Raw genomic sequence first — 20,479 nt, forward strand, 5'->3', positions numbered from 1 at the left:
TTTTTTTTTAAGACTTAATTCTTTTAGAGAAAAAAAAACTTATTTATTTACTTTTGTAGCATACAAAGGTTCTGTTTTCACTGCTCTTTTGGACACTTTCCAGTTTCTCTGTGTCTCTCTATAAACATTCACGTTACGACCAAAGGCAAAAATAAAAAAGAAGGTGGATCTGATAATGACTCTCATATGTTTTCCTCCTTTAGCTTGTCCCAATCCTGCAGACTATATTCCTGAGGACAAAGCACTTCCTTCACCTCTCCTAGGTCCACGTCACCTGGAGTGTCCAACAGGAGAAGCTGGGAAATGACAAAGCAGAGAGAACCCTGCTGCCTTAACACTCGAAATCAGCACAATAGAATTTATAATTATATCCGCATGCCAATAAATACTAACCCAGGTGGTTACTACATACTCCGAAGTTGTAACATAATATTCAAGTAACAAATATTTAAATTCTTGAAGAGCGTCTGTAGATTACGACTCTAATAAATGCTCGGAGTCTGCATTTGCACCAGATGAATCAGAGAATGGAGATGTGTCGGTAAGAAGGAAAAAAGAGAATTAGGAAAGGGGATTATAGTTGGCTCACCTTTCCTTTCTTCTGTGTCAAGCTGATAATAAGAATACTCATATGTTTCTCTGCCGTTTCAAGTTGACAGTCTAACTAATAAGTTTAAGGCAAATGACTCATTGCCCTTTTTATATTTTAAGGCTTAGGTGTGTACAAATTTAAAATTGCTATATCTTTCTGGTGACTTGAACTTTTGCTATTTTTGAAATGTATATCTTCTTTATGCTTCTTGCCTTAAAGTCTGTTTTGATATTGGGATAGACACATTATTTTTCAGTAGGTTAGCATTTGCTTGGTTTCTCTTTTTTTTCTATCCTTTTACTTTGGACCATTCTATATACATACACATATACCTAAGGTATTTGTCTTAAAAGCAGCTTGTAGATGAATTTTATTGTTTTTCCATTATGAAAAGCTTTGTTTTTTAACTGAGTACTAAGTCCATTTGTATGTAATGTAATTGTTGGTAAACTTAAGAATCATTCTACCGTCTTACCATTTGTCCCACCTGTTCTACATGCTTTCTTTTCTTGCCTTCTTTTGGATTATTAAGTGTTAAAATTATTATTATTCCATTTCCCCCTTTATTAGGTTTTTACAATCTTTTATTATGCTATTAGTGGTTATATTGTAGGGTCTGATAATACGAGCCCTAACTTACAAAAGCCTAATGTAAATTAGTATTTTTGCCAGTTCCTGGACAGTGAAAGGACCTTAGAACACCAGCCCTTTCTAGCTCACTATTGTTACTATTATTGTTGTGTGTTTTCATTCTGCGTTAATTTTAAACCTCATATAAAGCCAACTTTATTTAAATTTACCAACACATTTACTCTTTCTACTGACCTTCACTCCTTCCTACAACTCCACACTCCCATCTGGAATCATGTTCCTTTTACCTGAAGAATTCTTAGTATTTCTTTTAGTGCAGATACTGCTGATGACAAATTCTTTGTTTGGCTCAAAATGTCTTTTTTTCCTTAATTTTTGAAGGTATAAAATTCTAGACAGGCACTTTGAAGACAGCATTCCACTGTCTTCCAGCTTCCATTGTTCCTATCAAGGCTGATTGAATGCCCTTGAATTTAATGTGTGGTTTTTCTCTGGCTGCTTTAGGATGTTTTCTTTGTCTTTAGTTTTCATCAGTTTTACTACAAGGTGTCTAAGGGTGGTTTTCTTTGTATTTTTTCCCTTGCAGTTCAAAGTATTTCTTGACATTGTGACTTGTATTTATAGTTGGTTTTCGAAAATTCTTGGCTATTATCTCTTCAAGTACTGCTAGTCTCTTGCTGTCAGAAACAATCTGTCTAGTTTCTCTTGATCTCATTTTTTAAAATGTACGAAGTATCGTTAAATGATCCGTTATATAATATATTAACACACTATGCATTTTAAGAGACTCTAATAATTGGGTAATGTCTTAACGGCTTATCTCAAGATAAATTATGTTCCAATTTGAAGGATCCTGCTTTTCTTTTTTTTTTAAAACAAATCTTTGGTAGGAATTTAAATTCAGTCCAATGTGTGCATAAAACCTACTTCATTGATACCTATTGCATAAGCTATTAATTGGCCATTTAGTACTTTTAAATGAATATGAGCATAAGTCTATAGGTTTTATGCAAACTTATGCATGAATTTAGATTTCTACTAAAGATATGGATTCATGGTATGTTTAATATAATATTTTGCTTTATATTTAAGGTTATTTCTATTTTTTAAAACTACATTAAGAAAAATGCTTTCTTTTCCTAATGGAAATAGAGCACTATACATCTTTGAATATATTTCAGGGAGCAACGTACACCATTATACATCAGTTAAGTAGAAATACAAGTAACAGTACCAGCACACCAGAGCTATTTTTTTCAAAGTACATCATATTGGGCTTCTAATACTCTCAGTGACCAAAGAGCCAATTATTAATTTGTTCATTTTCCAAGCATAGTAACTACTCAGTGTTTCTTGATGGGTCGCTCTGTTGCCTACTAAAGTTTCCTAAGCCTGGGTATATAGAAAACTGACAATGACTCATAAGAACAGCATCTAGGGCCAAGAGGTACACTTATTAGGCTCCATTTCAAAAGTATCAAATGGTGGAATCAGAAGCATCTTCAGCTTAACCTATGAATTTAAATTCATCCTAATAATAAAATCCTTAATAATGACCTGCCATAAAATGAAATAATCTATTATACGCCATAAAAATATAAAGTCTTTTCTATTTATAATAGTCCTAGAAAACTATAAAAGTCTAACTTACAGAGTATCCATGGGCAAAATGAGTTTCTATATAAAAGTACATTTTCCAGGGAGTTCCCTGGCAGTCCCGGTTAGGACTCCACGCTTTCACTGCTGAGGGGATGAGTTCAATCCCTGGTTGGGGAACTGAGATCCCACAAGCTGCATGGTGCGGCCAAACAAAAAGTGGGGACTTCCCTGGTGGCACAGTGGTTAAGAATCTGCCTGCCAATGCAGGGGACACGGGTTCGAGCCCTGGTCAGGGAAGATCCCACATGCCGCGGAGCAACTAAGCCTGTGTGCCACAACTACTGAGCCTGCAATCTAGAGCCCGCCAGCCACAACTACTGAAGCCCGCGCGCCTCGAGCCTGTGCTCTGCAACAAGAGAAGCCACCGCGATGAGAAGCCCGCGCACCACAACGAAGAGTAGCCCCCGCTCGCTGCAACTAGAGAAAGCCCGTGCACAGCAATGAAGACCCAACACAGCCAAAAATAAATAAAATAAAATAAAAATTTAAAAAGTCAACATTATAAAAATAAAAAGTACATTTTCCAGATAACTATATCTTTATCTTCCTAAAGTGCTAAGATGTTTTCTTACACGTTTATTTAAAATGTTAATATATTACATACTTTCCTACCTATTAAACCCAGGCATACTAAATATAATTGGGATTTTTATTTATGATGAAGGTTTATCATCATGAAGATAAATTACTGCTTTGGGGGGTGACATAAGTATGCTTCAAGGTTGGAGGTGACTGGCCCCTGTGCATGAAGGGACCCAAGCCTACCGGCTGTAAAAAACCTGATAGCCAAGAACCAAGATCTTCTTTCTTAAACACAATTAGACCTGATAATAATTTGATTGTAATCACTTCAAAATGTTCAATAAGAATATAAAGGAGGAAATAAATATAGGAAGCACGTTTATAGCTGGCCCATACAGTCAGTCAATCTTACCTTAACAAGCCTCTTCTCTTTATGGAGTAAAAAAACTTTTAATATCACTGCCATAGGCATCATTGAGGGAAACAACTAGAGTTTAAGAACAAATTCATTTATAACTAGAAAAAGGAACGATCGTGAAACAGAAGAGGCAAGTTGGCTTGCCTCTAAAGTTTCTCTCTGCCTGAGGATATAAAAATCTGCCAGTTAGAGGTACGCTCAGAACTAGGCAGCATGCTTATCTGATGACCCTTGAGAGAGCTCAGAACTATGGGGCACCTTCATGTGTCCAGTTCAAGTACTGCTCCTACCGGGGAGGTGGAACCATCTGCACCAAGGAGATTGGAGCTCAGATCAGGGACAAGGGAGGTGATGGAAAATTCTGAAGCATAAAGTAATGGAGCAGGCTGAGGGGAGCAAAGAGAGGAGGGAAGGGTCATTCAGCACCGAGGTACCTGGGAAGAGAGTAAAAGGAAGAGGGAAGCAAAAACCAGAGACAAGAAGATGCCAAAGAAAGGAACCAATTGTACCACTTAGCTGCCTGCTTCCAAGACCCAAAGCTATTAACAGAATAGGTCAGCTAAACTACAATTAAAGAATCTTTTAAGGATTAACCAGGAACCTAGTCACCAATGTAAATCTTACCTCCAAAATAAGGAGTTCTGAGACCCTCGTGAATGAAAAAGCGAATATAAAATGACTGTTTTTAAATTACATTGTAGATTATTTGGTAGAAATGTTATGTTATGAATAATACTGTTTCTTTCTTTTTTTTTTTTTTGGCTGAGTTGGGTCTTCGTTGCTGCCCGCGGGCTTTCTCTAGTTGCGGCGGGGTGCGGGGGGCTACACTTCAATGCGGTGCGTGGACTTCTCATTGTGGTGGCTTCTCTTGTTGCAGAGCACAGGCTCTAGGCATGTGGGCTTCAGTAGTCGTGGCTCACGGGCTCTAGAGTGCAGGCTCAGTCATGGCACACGGGCTTAGCTGCTCTGCGGCATGTGGGATCTTCCCTGACCAGGGATTGAACCTGTGTCCCCTGCATTGGCAGGTGGATTCTTAACCACTGCGCCACCAGGGAAGTCCCGAATAACACTGTTTCTTTAAAATACTTCCTTCAAATCAACTTTAGTACGTGAAAAAAAGTCATCTTTGTTACCAAAAGGTAGATTACTTAATTTTTAAATTAAGTTAAAATCAGAAGTAATGACAACAGGATACAACAAAAGCTATTCTCTGACTTAAATATTTTCAATGGCTTTATTGAGATATAATTCATATACCTTAAAATTCACTCATTTTAAGTATAACAAGTCAACGATTCTGAAGAATTTAGAGTTGTACAACCATCATCGCAATCCTTACATGTTTTTATTATATGAGTTGTCAGTAGACAATAAAACAATCCACTTCTCTCAAGTGCAACTGTACGCAGACAATTGAACTTGTATTTAAACAGAAGCACTATCTAAAGACCGTGCCTGAGAAGCAGGGCTCCAGCAGAGGCTGAGAGCTCTGCAGGGACCCTGTCAGGCTTCTCTTCCTTTTTCTCCAGTGCCCTTGAGCAGTGGGGTTTTCTAATGGCTTTTTAGGAAACTACTAAGGCAACGCTGGTGACACTCCATTCATTAAACACTAAAGTATAAAAATATTTCATGTCGTTGAGTGTCATAGCAAGGTCTCCACTGACAGCCACGGACCAAACTCAAACTTTTTAAATCATACTCATAATACACTTTAGCATTTTAATGATCGAGATATCCTCACCACTTTAAAAGTGAAGAAACAGCAGATGGTGCGTACTACTTGAATGAATGGGAGCGACTTGAGTGAACTGTGTCTGTAGCTGCTCAATACTAGGAGTAGTAATTCACTTAATTACTACTAACCTAAGAGCCTCTATTGCTAAATTAATCAGGATTCCTGACAATTCTCTCTTCAAACTATTTCTGAATATACTGTAGGAAAAATACTTTTGCATTTTATATTCAGATATTTCTTACCCTAACGAGCTTATCCTCTTCTCAGTCTTCAAAACACGTATCCCCCGGGGATACGTTCCAGGACCCCAAGTGGATGCCTGAACCCACAGGTAGAACCTAGCCCTATATATACATTCTTTCTTGAACACTGGGATCATTACTAAGTAAAATAAGCATCACTTGAACACAGCACTGTGATACCTCAACAGTCGATCTGATAACTGAAACGATTACTAAATGACTAATGGGCTGATAGCATACAGTGTGGATAAGCTGGACAAAGGGACGATTCACATCCCAGGCAGGAGGAAGCAGAACAGTGAGATTTCATCACACCGCTCGGGATGGCGTGCAATTTAAAACTTATGAATTGTTTGGAATTTTCCATTTAATATTTTCGGACCATGGCTGACCGCAGGTAACTGAAACTTTGGAAAGTGAAACCACGGATAAGGGGGGGACTACTGGAGATTTTCATTTAAAGAGTTTGTGTAATCCATTTACAGCCTCCAGCCTCGAGCAATCTCTTCCTGGCTCTGTGATGATACAGCTATCTCCTGGATGGAAGGCATCCCTAAGGAAGTGGTGTTTGGGTTGAGGCCTGAAATATTAGTATGATAATCTGGACAGGGCCAAGGTGAGGGGTGGGGAATGAGAGGAAAGTAGTCGTTGGCAGAGTTAGCAGCTGTGCAAAAAGACTCCCGTGATTGAGAAAACACATTTCAGTCCTCAACTCAGACATCACTTCCTCAGGGATGCCTTCCATCCAGGAGCCCCCGCTACCACCAGTCAGGCCCCTCTGCTATGTGCTTCACAACATCCTACATTTTTCTTCTTCAGAAGCTTATGTTTAATGATAAAATTCTGATGGGGTAATTAATGTCTATCTCTTGGCTTCGATTCTATGCTCCTGGAAGCTTTGAATTTTGTTCATCCTGCAGCCCCCAGCACATAATAGGCACTCCGTCAATATTTATTAAATAACTATTTGTTGAATATTTTTGAATAGCCACTGCACAGGGGGACACAGCAGTGAGCAAAACACACATAGCCCCTGTCTTGGAGCTTATACCCTGGGGAAGGAGGATGGGTGGAAGAGGACAAACGAAAAAGAAGAAAACAAAAAATTAATGTGTAATTACAACTGTGGTAAGAGTTTGACTATCATCCTTACTCCCCCCTGGACACTACAAGGAATAGAAGACAATGATTTTTCATGAAGCTTTGCTTTTCCTTCATCTATTTAGCACATTACATGTCCCTTCTACTTTCTGTTCCTCATCTTAATAAATCCCAAGTGATCAAACCAAAGTCAGACACCTTCAGGTTGTCAAAAATAGGCTGCATTAGACCCTGGCTGAAAGTCCACCTGCCTGCATATGTCTGGGGAAGACATCTTCCAAACTGAAGAAAGGCTAATGGTTCTAAATTGTTGTTTTCTAGGCACCAGGGTTAATAGAACAATTTTGGGGACAGAGCTTGCTAAAAGGAAGGGCAATTATCAGCAAAGGATACCACAACCAAATAATACTTTTAAATTCTTCCAACACACATTTTTCTAAAGGGGCAGATGGATTATAAAATATAACCTTCACTAATGCTACTAATATTTCACTTCTAAAAACATTACTTTTTATAATCCCCACCATGTCACCTTTTAGTGACATGTTAGTGTCATTAGTTTCAGTAAACATTAATATTATTGGAAAAAAAAGTCTAAGTTTAAAATTTGTTCAAAATTGTATAGCTAGAACTTAAGTGGTTCTCTAGTGATATACGTGACACCTCTAAGTTACCTTTAAAACTAAGGAAAAACTAGTAATAGCCAGCATCTATTGAATGCCTACTATTAACAGGAGCTATGCTAAGCACTTCATGTAAGTTTTATTAACTCTTACAATAAACATATCTAGGAGGTGTCATCATCTTTGTCTTATAGTTGGCAACTGAGGCTTGGATGAAGTAACCTGATCCAAGGCAACTGTGTGATTTTACGGTTAGTCCACTGCTGGGGCCAGTGCCTACTCAGTGACATTTGGGGAATGGCCTATTCCACTGTAAACAAAGGGTCAGAAGCAATGGGGGGAATTCTCTTTGACATGCTTTTGCAGTGAGTTTTCCAGTGAATGTTAGGTTCCTGTTAAGGGCTGAATTATGTTCCCTTAAAATTCATATGTTTGAATCCTAACCCCCAGTGCCTCAGAATGTGACCCTATTCTAAAAAGTGGGATCTTTAAAGGTGTAAGTAAGTTAAATGAGGTCATTAGGGAGGGCTCTAATCCAATACGACTGGTGTCCTTATAAGAGGAAATTTGAAGACAGACACTACACAGAGAGAAGACAATATGAAGATGATGTGAAGACACAAGGAGAAGACAGCCATCTACAAGCCAACGAAAGAGATCTCAGAAGAAATCAACCCTGATGAAACCCTGATCTTAGACTTCAAGCCTCCAGAACTGCAAGAAAATAAATTTCTATTTAAGCCCCCCCAGTCTGTGGAACTTTGCTGCAGCAGCCCTAGCCAACTACTAACGGTTCCTAAGTCACGACTGCTTACATCCCATGAGCTTGATGACAGTCATGGCTCACCCACGCCGTTTTTAGACTGTCAATGACAACTATTCAAGTAAACTTATGTTCCCATCTCACTAGGCAAGAAAATTCGTGCATTAATATGTAGAGACTAAGTAGGAGGGAAACAGCAGTGAGAAAAAGTTTAAGTACAGACATTTTATTCCCCTCATCTTCTACCCCCAGAAGGTAAGATGCCCCCGTAGGAAAATGCACATGGAGTGATTATCTCCGTTATAACACATACCAGGAACACACTGCCCATCGGCCAAGGTGGTAGTGTGATCAGAGCAAGAGCTTTAATGGGACACAGGGAGGGGAGGAGACGAGGCATGCCCAGGACAGAGGATGAAGAAAGAGAAGGTGACAAGAGTAAGATGGATGCTCAGGGGGTGGGAGCTGGGGGTGGACTGATACACAGGGTGCGGCTGCAGTTCTCTTGTGGGTGAGGGGAAGAACAGCAGGGGGCCCAGAAAAAACTTTCCTTTGCTTCCTCCCCACACCCTTTCTTAACAGCCAAACCTTAGAAGTGATGGGGCAGGAGGAAGAAAAAAGAAAAAAAAAAAAAAAAAAAGGGACAGGTTAGGAGAGTGAAAAACTGAGACACCTTCCCTGCCCTTCTTTACTTCTTTTTAGTATTTTTTTCTCTAGTTCACTCTATTCCCCACCTTTCCCTCTTCCAAAATATCCTATATAACAGATATCTACACTGCCTACCAACTTCTTGTTTTTGGTCCAAAGAAAGGCACGTGGTGCAAGGAGAGAAAGTGCATGTAAACGGGCTGACCACAGGAACTGCCCACACCTCCGCTACCTCCTAATGACCATACTTTGACTGCATCAAACTCATCAGCCAGTAACATATTTGTACATTGCTTGTAGGAAATGACTTTGGGTTGTCTGCCAAGGACAAACCCTCCTGCTTTGCTTGCCTGTCCCGCTTAGAGCAGTGGGCATGTTTGAACTTTGTGACCAGGGACGGTCCCTGGCTCAAGGTAAGCCAAAAAGTCTCTTCCGTAGGGGTCTGAACTAGATGGCTAGTCAGTCTCCAGGAGTTGTAGGGAACATCAGATGTTGGTTGGCTTGAGGACTGAGGTTGGTTTGAGTACCACATAAATGCATAAATTCTGTCCCATGTAACACAGAAACAGAGACAGCCAAAAGAAGAGAAGACTGTAGGAGCTGTACGGGGGGAAGTGGTGGTCAGATACCACCTGCCGCAAAAGTAATCTCAGATCCTGAACAAATCCATTTCTTGGTTTTGTTCCCTTGAATTCCTAATAAAAATTTGTTTGCATAAACTGATAGGTTTGTATTTGCAACCAAAGAATTGACGAAATAGTGATAATTTACTAAGCACCTTTAGGTATATTATCTTATTTGAGATTCACAATACCCTAAGGAAAAAAAGTGGGCAGTTAGTTTTACTCTTGTTTTACAGTTTATAAAGTAGAGGCTCTGGGGCATTGTGGCCCCCAATGAACCAGCCTCCTGGGATGGAAACCCTTGTGAAGCCCCTTCCCACGTTAGTTCTACGTTTGGATGTGTGACCTCCTTAGACCAATGGGATATTAGCAAGCTCAGTGACCCAAGCAGAGGCTTGATAAGCCCTTATACATTGGAACTTGTCGTCTTAGCACCCTGAAAGGATGCTAAGGTATCCAGGAGAGACAGGCCCCAAGGAGAGGCCTTGTGAGATGAGACACGTGGACAGAGATGCCACATGAAGGAAAACTGAGATGCCCCCAGGCAAACCCCCAGCTGAATGTTGCCACATGGATGACCCCAGCCAACAGAAGAAAAGGGCAGAAGAGCCGCGTGGCTGACCCATAGAATCGTGAGCTATTATACGTTGTTGTTTTAAGGCATTAACTTTTGGGACAGCTTTTACACAGCAACAGATGAAACAGATGTTATGTAACTTCTCCTATATCTGAAAGCTAATAAATACAGCCTGAATTCAGGTCTCTTGACTCATGTCAGTGATTTATTCACTGTTTCAAGATATAACTGAAATTGGAGAAAAATAACTCCAAAGTTTCATAAGCTTCACTTAAACAATAGAAAATGAATTTTAGCTCAGAACATTCAACTGTGAAATTATCCTGTCAGCATATAAATGAATTAAAGATATACGTATGTAAATGTGGACAGGTAGGAGAGTGTGACTAAAATACTTAGCATGTTACACAATGTCTAATGCTTTTCTCCTTTGTATTGAAAGAATTTTAAAACTACCAAAGACAGAACGTACAATAATGCTCGCAGTGGTATTATTTCTAATGGCAAAAAAACAAACAACAATGACAAAAATTACCCAATGACAGAAAAAAGGACAAATTATGATATATTCATGCAATAGTGAAAATAAGGAACTAAAGTTTCCTATATCAACGTGGATAAATCACAAAGCATCAAGTTGTGGGAGTGGAGAGAAGTGGAAGAACACAAACAGCTTAATATCATTTATATAAAATTCCCCAAACACAAGGCTCAGCAACATATTGTCGAGGGATACATGTGTAACAACAGCAATAATGAAAATCAAGGGACGAATAAGTACAATATTCAAAATCACAGACTCTCTTGAAGGGAAGAAGGCAGGAGAGGATATACTTGGAGAAAGGCAGTGAGGGCTCCAAAGACATTCGTCATGTTTCATTCCTTAATCTAGGTGGTAGATAAATGCAGCTTGTTTTTCAGCAAGCTGCATATCCGTGATAAATAGCTTTTCGTGTCTATAAAATAGATGACACATTTCAGAAAATAACCACAAGAATTAGCAAAAGAATATTAGACTGTCTCTGGCAATTTGTGCTTTATATCATCCAGAAATTACCTAGCTTCCAAATGCTCAGTAATTTTATTTTTAAAGCATTTTTAAAAGCACACTACAGAGGCAGCTACACTCCCAATAACACAGCAATAACAGCAAAGCTTCCTATAGCTCTTAACTCACATTAAAATTGCTACCAAAGGAAAAACAGATATTTAAATTTAGTGCTTAAAATATTTCATTCAGTCCTTTTCATGACTTTTTGGGACCTGCCTACGTAACACCTACCTTCTTACAAACAAAATTCCCTCTGAACTCAGCACAGGTGCCTGTTCTTCAAATGGAGGGCTTAGTGAATGATCTAGAGCTTCCATGAATTTGCCCGCCCTGGATACAGCTCCCGGAAAGGACTGCACTGTGTACTAACAGACCCATACTCCTCCCTGGCCACAGTTGACTATATTAGGAATGGACAGCTAACCCAAAGCCAACCAGTCCCGGTCTGACACCTGCCTACCTCTCCAGCCTTGTTCTTACTGTCCTCTCCCTCAAAATCAGTGTGGTTGGTGTATCTTTCTGTCAGAGCACCTAACACAATTCACAAATAATTATACATTTATTTCAAGGATTACTCACTAATGTCTAACTTCCCTCTTAAACCATAAGCTCCGCTCATGGTGGGAACAGGTCAGTTATTGCTCATTATTGTATTCCACCGACTAGCACAGTTTCTGATACAATTCCTAAAAACAGGCATTTAATAGCTTGTGGGGTTTTTTTTAAGAGGAAGAAAGGATTTTAATATTATGCCCCCCTTTCTCTAAAGCTTTTTGGGCATCCCTTGGAGATACTGTGGATTCAGTTCCAGACCACTGCAATAAAGCAAATAAAATGAGTCACACAACATTTTTGGGTCTCCCAGTGTACAGTTGTTTACACTAAACTGTAGTCTATTAAGTGGACTGGCATTATGTCTAAAAAATGTACATACCTTAATTAAAAATACTTTCTGGGCTTCCCTGGTGGCGCAGTGGTTGAGAGTCCGCCTGCTGATGCTGGGGACACGGGTTCGTGCCCCGGTCCGGGAAGATCCCACATGACGCCGAGTGGCTGGGCCCATGAGCCATGGCCGCTGAGCCTGCGTGTTCGGAGCCTGTGCTCCGCAATTGGAGAGGCCACAACAGTGAGAGGCCCGCGTACCGCAAAAAAAAAAAAAAAAAACTTTCTTGCAGAATATACAGCGGAGAAAAGACAGTCTCTTCAGCAAGTGGTGTTGGGAAAGCTGAACAGCCCACATAAATCAATGAAGTTAGAACACTCCCTCACACCATGCACAAAAATAAACTCAAAATGGCTTAAAGACTTAAATATAAGACATAACACCATAAAACTCCTACAAGAGAACACAGGCAAAGCATTCTGAAATAAATAGTACCAATGTTTTCTTAGGTCAGTCTCCCAAGGCAATAGAAATAAAAGCAAAAAGAAACAAATGGGACCTAATCCAAACCTATAAGCTTTTGCACAGCAAAGGAAACCATAAACAAACCAACAGACAATCTACAGACTAGGAGAAAATCTTTGCAAACCATGTGACTGACAAGCGCTTAATTTCCAAAATATACAAACAGCTCATACAACTCAATGACAAAAGAACAAACAACCCAATCAAAAAATGGGCAAAAGACCTAAGTAGACATTTCTCCAAAGAAGACAAACAGACGGCCAACAGATACATGAAAAGATGCTCATCATCGCTAATTATTAGAGAAATGAAAATCAAAACTACAATGAGGTACCACCTCACACTGGTCAGAATGGCCATCATTAAAAAGTCTACAAATAGCAAACGTTGGAGAGGGTGTGGAAAAAAGGGAACCGTCCTATGCTGTTGGTGGGAATGTAAATTGGTGCAGTCACTATGGAAAACAGTATGGAGGTTCCCTAAAAAACTAGAGTTGCCACATGATCCAGAAATCCCACTCCTGGGCATATATTTGGAGAAAACTATAATTCAAAAAGATACATGCACCCCAATGTTCATAGCAGCACTACTTACAATAACCAAGACATGGAAACAACCTAAATGTCCATGAACAGATGAATGGATAATGAAGATGTGATATGTATATACATATATGATTATATATTTTTTAAAAAAAAAAAATCAATACAATGGAATATTACTCATCCGTAAAAAAAGAATGAAATAATGCCATTTGCAGCAACATGGACGGACCTAGAGATTATCATACTAAGTGAAGTAAGTCAGAAAGAGAAAGACAAATACCATATGATATCACTTATATGTGGAATCTAAAATATGACACAAGGGAATTCCCTGGTGGTCCCATGGTTAGGACTCGGCGCTTTCACTGCCAGGGCCCAGGTTCAATTCCTGGTCAGAGAACTAAGATCCTGCAAGTTGCGTGGCGTGGCCGGAAAAAAAAAAAAAACTTATTTATGAAACAGAGAAAGACTCACAGACATAGAAAACAAACTTATGGTTACCAAAGGGAAAGGGGGAGGGGAGGGATAAATTAGGAGTTTGGGATTAGCAGATACAAACTACTATATATAAAATAGATAATCAACAAGGTCCTACTGTATAGCACAGAGAATTATATTCAATATCCTGTAATAAACCACAATGGAAAAGAATATGAAAAAGAATAAATACATACATGTATAACTGAATCACTTTGCTGTACACCAGAAAGTAACACAACACTGTAAATCAACTATATTTCAATTAAAAAAAAAACTTTATTGGGACTTCCCTGGCAGTCCAGTGGTTAAGACTCTATGCTTCCACTGCAGGGGGCGCAGGTTTGATCCCTGGTGGGGGAACTAAGGTACCACATGCCGCATGGCACAGCCAAAACAAACAAGCAAGCAAAAAACAATAAAATACTTTCTTGCTAAAAACTGTTAACCATCATCTGAGCCTTCAGTGAGTTGTAGTAGTAACAAAGGTCACTTATCACAGATCACCATAACAAATATAAAGTTTGAAATATTGCAAGAATTACCTAAATGTGACACAGAGACATGAAGTGAGCAAATGCTGCTGGAAAAACGGCACCAATATATTTGTTTGATGCCAGGTTGCCATAAACCTTCAATTTGTAAAAAAACGCAATATCTGCAAAGGACAATAAAATGAGGTATGCTTGTATTTTTGTTTCACTTATATGGAAATATACCCACTTTGGGCAGACCCAAAATTAAGGTAAAGGAATCAAAGCCATTACAGAATCTACATTTATCCTCAAAGAAGAAAATGTCATAGAATGCCACATTAAATTTGACAAGTTTAAGGAGTTTACAGAAACATACCTGAGTGAAGCTGAATTTTGCCAATAACACCTTCTACCAACCCCAGACAAATGGGATTCCAGGCAAGAAGTAGATCAGTAGCTAAAATAAAATAAGAAGCAATCATGAAAACATATTCATCAGAAAACATATTAAAACAGTATCTTTATAGAGAACAAACTAGTGGTTACCAGTGAGGAGAGGGAAGGGAGAAGGGGCAATATAAGGGTGAGGGAGTGGGAGGTACAAACTGTTGGGTGTAAGATAGACTCAAGGATGTATTTTACAACACGGTGAATATAGCCAATATTTTCTAATAACTGTAAATGGAAAGTAACTTTTTAAATTGTATAAAAATTTTTAAATTTTTAAAAAGAAATGTCACAGGAATGTCACAAGACGATTAAAAAAAAAGGTATCTTTAGCAGTATATTAAAAAATGATCAGCTTTCCAAAAGAGCAGTTTTCAACACCCAGAACTGAATACATTACTATCGAGCACTTTGTGGACAGGTATTAATTCCGACCTGAATAAGCCTTCTAATATACGGACAGTTATGGGGAGATAACTGAAATTCTAAAACTCTACTCAGATGGGAGGCAGTACTCTGGCGCCCTGCAGTGGAGGAAGGAGGCTGGTACATCACAAGAGGGCAAACAAGAGGAGTTATCCAAGGTGCTGTCGCCATGGCCAGTCCCAGATCCAAAGACAAGGCCTGAGAAACCACCACAGAGATGTGCACTTACCTTTTCCCAAAGAAGCTAACACCAAGCAAAGAAACCCAGAAAGCAAGTGCTCTTTTATGTGACTTCAATGGAAAAATCAATAGGAATTGCTTCCATTTATACTGAGTGCCTAATATGTGCCAGGCATCCAATCAGGGTTCCTCATCTGAACCACAGAACAAGACAATGATTTGGATGACTGTTTTCTCAATTCTCCCAAGGACGGTACATAGTTTGTACCATTCTAGACACACAGAAGAGAAGCTAATTCATTACATGCAAAGGATGCCTGAAGACATTAGGGCATAATTCTGTTGTGGAACCCAGGCTACAAAAGGCTGTCATATCCATGGAGATAAAGGTAACATTAGTGGTGGTTCAATAGCAGGAAAAAATTAGCAAGAATGAAAACAGCATTTCTCTTAGCAGAAAATTTAAATTACATTTTAGTTATTACCATTTAAATTCTATTTTAATGAAATGTATAATCAATCTGTAACACATGTGGGTAATTACAGAAGAGTTTTTGACTATTGTATCTTGAACATCTCTGTTGTTAATGATACAGTCAATGGGAGGCAAAAAGAAGTTACCTTCTGTTTTTATTTCAAGAATTAAAGTAAAATAGGGAATTAATTTTTTTAAAGGCTGTTATACACATTATCATTTCTAACCCTAACAATTCTATGAGTTAGGTATTAGGAGTCCCAATTCACAGATGAGGAAATGAAGCCTTAGAAAAGTAAAGTGGCCATGTCATACAACGGATCAAGGGCAGAGCTGCAATTCAAAGCCAGGTCTGCATGACTCATGGCCTGTGCTCTTAACCATCCAACTACAGTGCCTCCCTCAGAATTTATATATGGAACTAATCAGTAAGACAATATTTACATTTTAAATAACATGCATTCTTATTATAAATACTGTATAAAATTGGAAAAAAAATTTTATCACTTCCATCCCGCCACCCAGAGATAACATTATTTTGCTACATTTCACATATGTCTGTGTGCATATCCAACTGCAATATTGCAAACACAAGACTATATGTTAATTTTTCTTATACCATTTCGTATTTTCTCACATCTTTAAAATATTCTCCAAAATTATAACTTCATGGCTAATTTTCCACTTAAGGAAGCACTTCCTCACTCTTGGACATTTAAGTGATTTCCAATTTTTCTCTATTATAAACAATACTGTGATCAATGATGAACACTATGCAAATACTTTATTTCCCTAATTAATAGCTTTAGAACAGTTCCTAGGAATGAAATTAATAGGTGAAAACATTAAAAAAAAAATGAAAGCTTTCAAATATTACCAAAGTGCTTTCTGCAAAGGTTATGCACCAAGTTAGATTTCTGCCAGAAGCATATGAAAATGCTTCTTATGCTTTGCCATCATTTAGAATTTCTTTTTAAATTTTGCTAATTTGATGGCATCCATTGCCTAAATGATGTTTATTTTCTTTTCATTGCTGGTAAGATTAAACATTTAATTATAAAACTGACTGCTTATGTTTCTTCTTCTATGATTTTCTTATTCATATCCTCTAACAATTTTTCTTTATGTTCCTTATTGATTTACGAATTCTTTTTATATTAAGAACATCAACTCTTTGACGTGTTTGTAAATATTTTCAGTTTTAAATTTTTATACAAATCTGTTTTTTCATTATTTTTTCGCTTATCATATTATCTAAGTTGTTCCTTACCCATTATCAATTATGTATTTATTAATTTTACCTCTTTGTTAATTTATAAAAATCTAACTCTAACTCTGGAATTCATGTTGGTGTACAAACTAAAAGTACCCTGATTTCTTTTCAAATAACCAGAATCCCTGTCAGGCAGGCCAAATCTCAACATCTGCCAACACAGGTGCCCCTGCTAAGGAAACAGCTCCAGCTACTCATAACCCTACCCTGACTTCAGATGAACAACCACAGTTTTAAGACTCTATCCCTTGGGTTTCAGATGAGCTCTAGGAATATGGAGGAGGATGAAAAAGTTAGAGCTAAAACAGTCATGGACAGTTACATAGAGGAAGTGGAACTTCAAGCATAAGGAAATCAGAAAGAAAAATAATGCAGCGGAAAGAAAGTACAAGGTTTGTTTTGGAAACTGTCCCTTCACTGGGGAAACACTTATCAAGTACCTTCCAAGAACCAGGCACTGTTATCAGGCTAAGATATAAAAATAAAGGAGCAAACAGTATAGATCAGAAGACCAATGAGTATCGTTAGTATGGTGGAGATCTTTATTGATAAGACTGGAAAAAGTAAACTGAGGCCAATAAGGAGAGACCTGAATAAAAGACTAATGAGCCTTACTTCCTGGAGGCCTTGGCAAGCAGACAATGACAAAAGTAAAACAAGACTGCAGCCAGGGATTAGGTGACAGCACTGAACGGGGGTGGAGACTGCGAGCAGGAAAAGGAGCTAGAAGGTTATTTATCACAAGAGCCTTGGCTTGAAAGGATATGGTAGCCTGGGGAGCAGGGTGGGCAGTAGGTGAAGAATGTACAAAAGGAGATTAACATGAAACACCCCAAAGGAAGCTACACAAAGGACAGGAAGAGGGTGAATTTTGAAATGACAGTGAAACGTCTATCTTCTCTTGAGAGGGATAAGATGAGGACATAGTTGAGTAAGAAGGAGGAAGGAAGAAAAAGCAGGCTATACAGCAGCAGGAGAAAAGGTGGGCGAGAACCTCCTAACTCAGTAATACCCTTTTGCACCTTTGGCATTTTGAACCATGTGACTATAGCAGCCATTCAAGAAAATTAAAATTTCACTTAAAAAAAAAACTATAAAGATGACTAAGTTTTGCGGTCTAACGACTAAAAATAATAGTCACTGGGACTTCCCTGGTGGTCCAGTGGTTGAGACTCTGCGCTCCCAATGCAGGGGGGCCGGGTTCGACCCCTGGTCAGGGAACTAGATCCCGCGTGCCGCAACTAAAAAAAAAAAGATCCCGCGTGCCGCAACTAAGACCCGGCACACATAAAGAAAGAAATAAATAAAAATAAAAATAATAGCCACTAATAATCTTTGAGGTTATTTGAGAGAGAACTAGTTAGGCCATTAAGACTGAGTTCATGATAGGGTGGTCAAGGAGAAATGTCTAGGCATAAAAACCAGGAGCTATTTAAGGAGGAAAAGAAAACAAAATGAAATCAAAAGTACAGGTGTAAAAGTTAACCTAGGAAATGAAAGATATTACTTTCTTCTAAGTCTAGAAGAAAAGATGAAAAGGCTAAATATAGAAATGGAGATGAGAAGCAGATGGATGTATCGTATGGCCTTGACTCAGTAAAAATAGGAGTCAAAGTCATCTTTGCTTTAGCGGGGGAAGGACAAGAGGCAGAACAAGAGGAGTACCAGACGCTTGGTGTGGGGAGGGGAATCCAGAAAGCCAGTTTGCAAATGTTCTGTGTGTACTTGAAAAGCACGTATATTTTCTTAGTGTTTTCAAGAAAAAGGGTGTCAATTCAATCCGTTGGTGGGTCATTATATCAATTTTGTACAACGAGACCAGCACTAACAGCAAAGAAACAGAAAAGAGAAAAACTGTACCATGTACCATGTAAGGGGAAACACTTCACAAAACTCTTGCTTCTGAAGTTATAGGTATATACATATATGTCTGTTCAAGTCATGCTTTTAAAAGTATTTCTTACTTCAAACATTTGAATACACTATTCAACTCTGGGGTGAGGGCTCATTATCAACTTTATTAATTATTTTATTCAACTGCTCTATGTACTTGCTAATGTTTTGACTGCTTAGCCTAATACTTTGACAGGGTTCTTTTTTTTTTTAAATCTCATGCTTTGTGTACTCTTCCTTCTTAATTTTTGCCTCATATTTTTTCAGACTATGTTGTCAGGCACATACAGATTCAGGATTATTATATCTTCCTGGTGAATTGCTCCATTTATCAGGATGTAATAACTGCCTTTATTTCAAATAATGCTCTTTGCCCTAAAGTCTAGTTTGTCTAACATTGATATTGTAAAAGAAATACATTAGGCATGAAAAAAATACATACAACATAGAACATTGTTAATCCAGTCATATGTCTTCTCCGACCCCCCAGAGCCTGAGAAACAAAGTCCAAATTCCTTGGAAACGCTCTCAAGGCCCAGCGTGGGCTCCTCCTGTCTACCCTCCTCCCGCCTCCCCACCCCAGCATCCTTGTCTTCCTACAGTCATCCAGAAGAGTGCACAGGCTGGGCCTGGAATGCTGCTCCCCACCCACTTCGGCATGCTGTTCATTCCAGACTCAGAACAAGGGTCACTGGTGTTCCCTGACACATTCCCCATTCCACTCACCCAGCAGAACTGATCGGGTTCTCTTTTGTGGTCCCCCTGAACCCTGCTCGTATACGCATCGTGGCATCTCATTTTGGTTTAATGCACCTAATTACTGACTTGCCTGTCTCCCTGACTGAACAGGAAGCTCATCAAGAACAGAAAATTCATGGAGACCTGATCTCATTTAGCTTTACGTCCCAAGTGCATGATATACAGCAGGCTCCAAATGCTGAACAGACAAATGAACGAACGACACAGAATGCAGAAGCAGGCTGGAGTCAGATAATTTGCACTGAATCACATTAGAAGGGTTCAGTATTTGAACTAACAAAGTTAAAGTCATCTGCTCTATTTCAAATAAAGATATCATGGCTGGCAGAGGTAAAGTGTCCAATATTAACTACACAGCTTGTTAAAATCAAAACCCCATATCCCACTCTCAGTCCAGGGCTCTATCCTACCTCTAACACCGTAAGTTTCCCTACCATGTGTAACTACTCAGACATCATACTCTCATTTTAAGTTCGTATGGGGCTTTCAGCTCACCACCATCATTCCAGCCACACAAGCCAGAACCTGGGAGACATTCAAAATGCTTTCTTCCTGGGAGTTCCCTGGTGACCTAGTGGTTAGGATTCCAGATTTTCACTGCTGTGGCGTGGGTTCAGTCCCTGGTTGGGGAACTGAGATCCCACAAGCTGCATGATGCGGCCAAAAAAAAAAACAGCTTTCTTCCTCACCAAGTCCTGTTGATTCTACCTCCTCATATCTGATGAATGTTTCACTTCTCTCCATCCCCGTGGCCACTATCCTTGTCCAGAGCCAAGACCTCCTCCATCTAGATCATGAGAAAAGCCCTGGGCAGGCCCACATGCAGCAGACTGTATAACACATAACAGGCACTCAAATATTTACTGAATGCAAGGAGGACTCTAAACGGTTTGGTACTGTAAACCCTTAAGGTAAAAGGCAGGAAGCTGTAAGAATGAGGCTGAAAAACCAAACAGGGACCAACTCAGGAGGCCC

General features: G+C 39.0%; 1 protein-coding gene across 2 annotated transcripts in view; it reads right to left on the reverse strand.

Moving 5' to 3' along the window:
• Positions 1–20,479, reverse strand: part of INPP5F (inositol polyphosphate-5-phosphatase F) — a 100,442-nt gene that overhangs the window by 66,066 nt on the left and 13,897 nt on the right. For both annotated transcript variants that reach the window (XM_019940121.3, XM_019940120.3), the window contains one exon: positions 14,428–14,508. In XM_019940121.3, coding sequence (XP_019795680.1) covers positions 14,428–14,508 — 81 coding nt within the window. The remainder of the gene's footprint in view (positions 1–14,427; positions 14,509–20,479) is intronic.

This window comes from Tursiops truncatus, chromosome 16, assembly GCF_011762595.2.
Source record: "Tursiops truncatus isolate mTurTru1 chromosome 16, mTurTru1.mat.Y, whole genome shotgun sequence".
Taxonomy (NCBI): Eukaryota; Metazoa; Chordata; class Mammalia; order Artiodactyla; family Delphinidae; genus Tursiops; species Tursiops truncatus.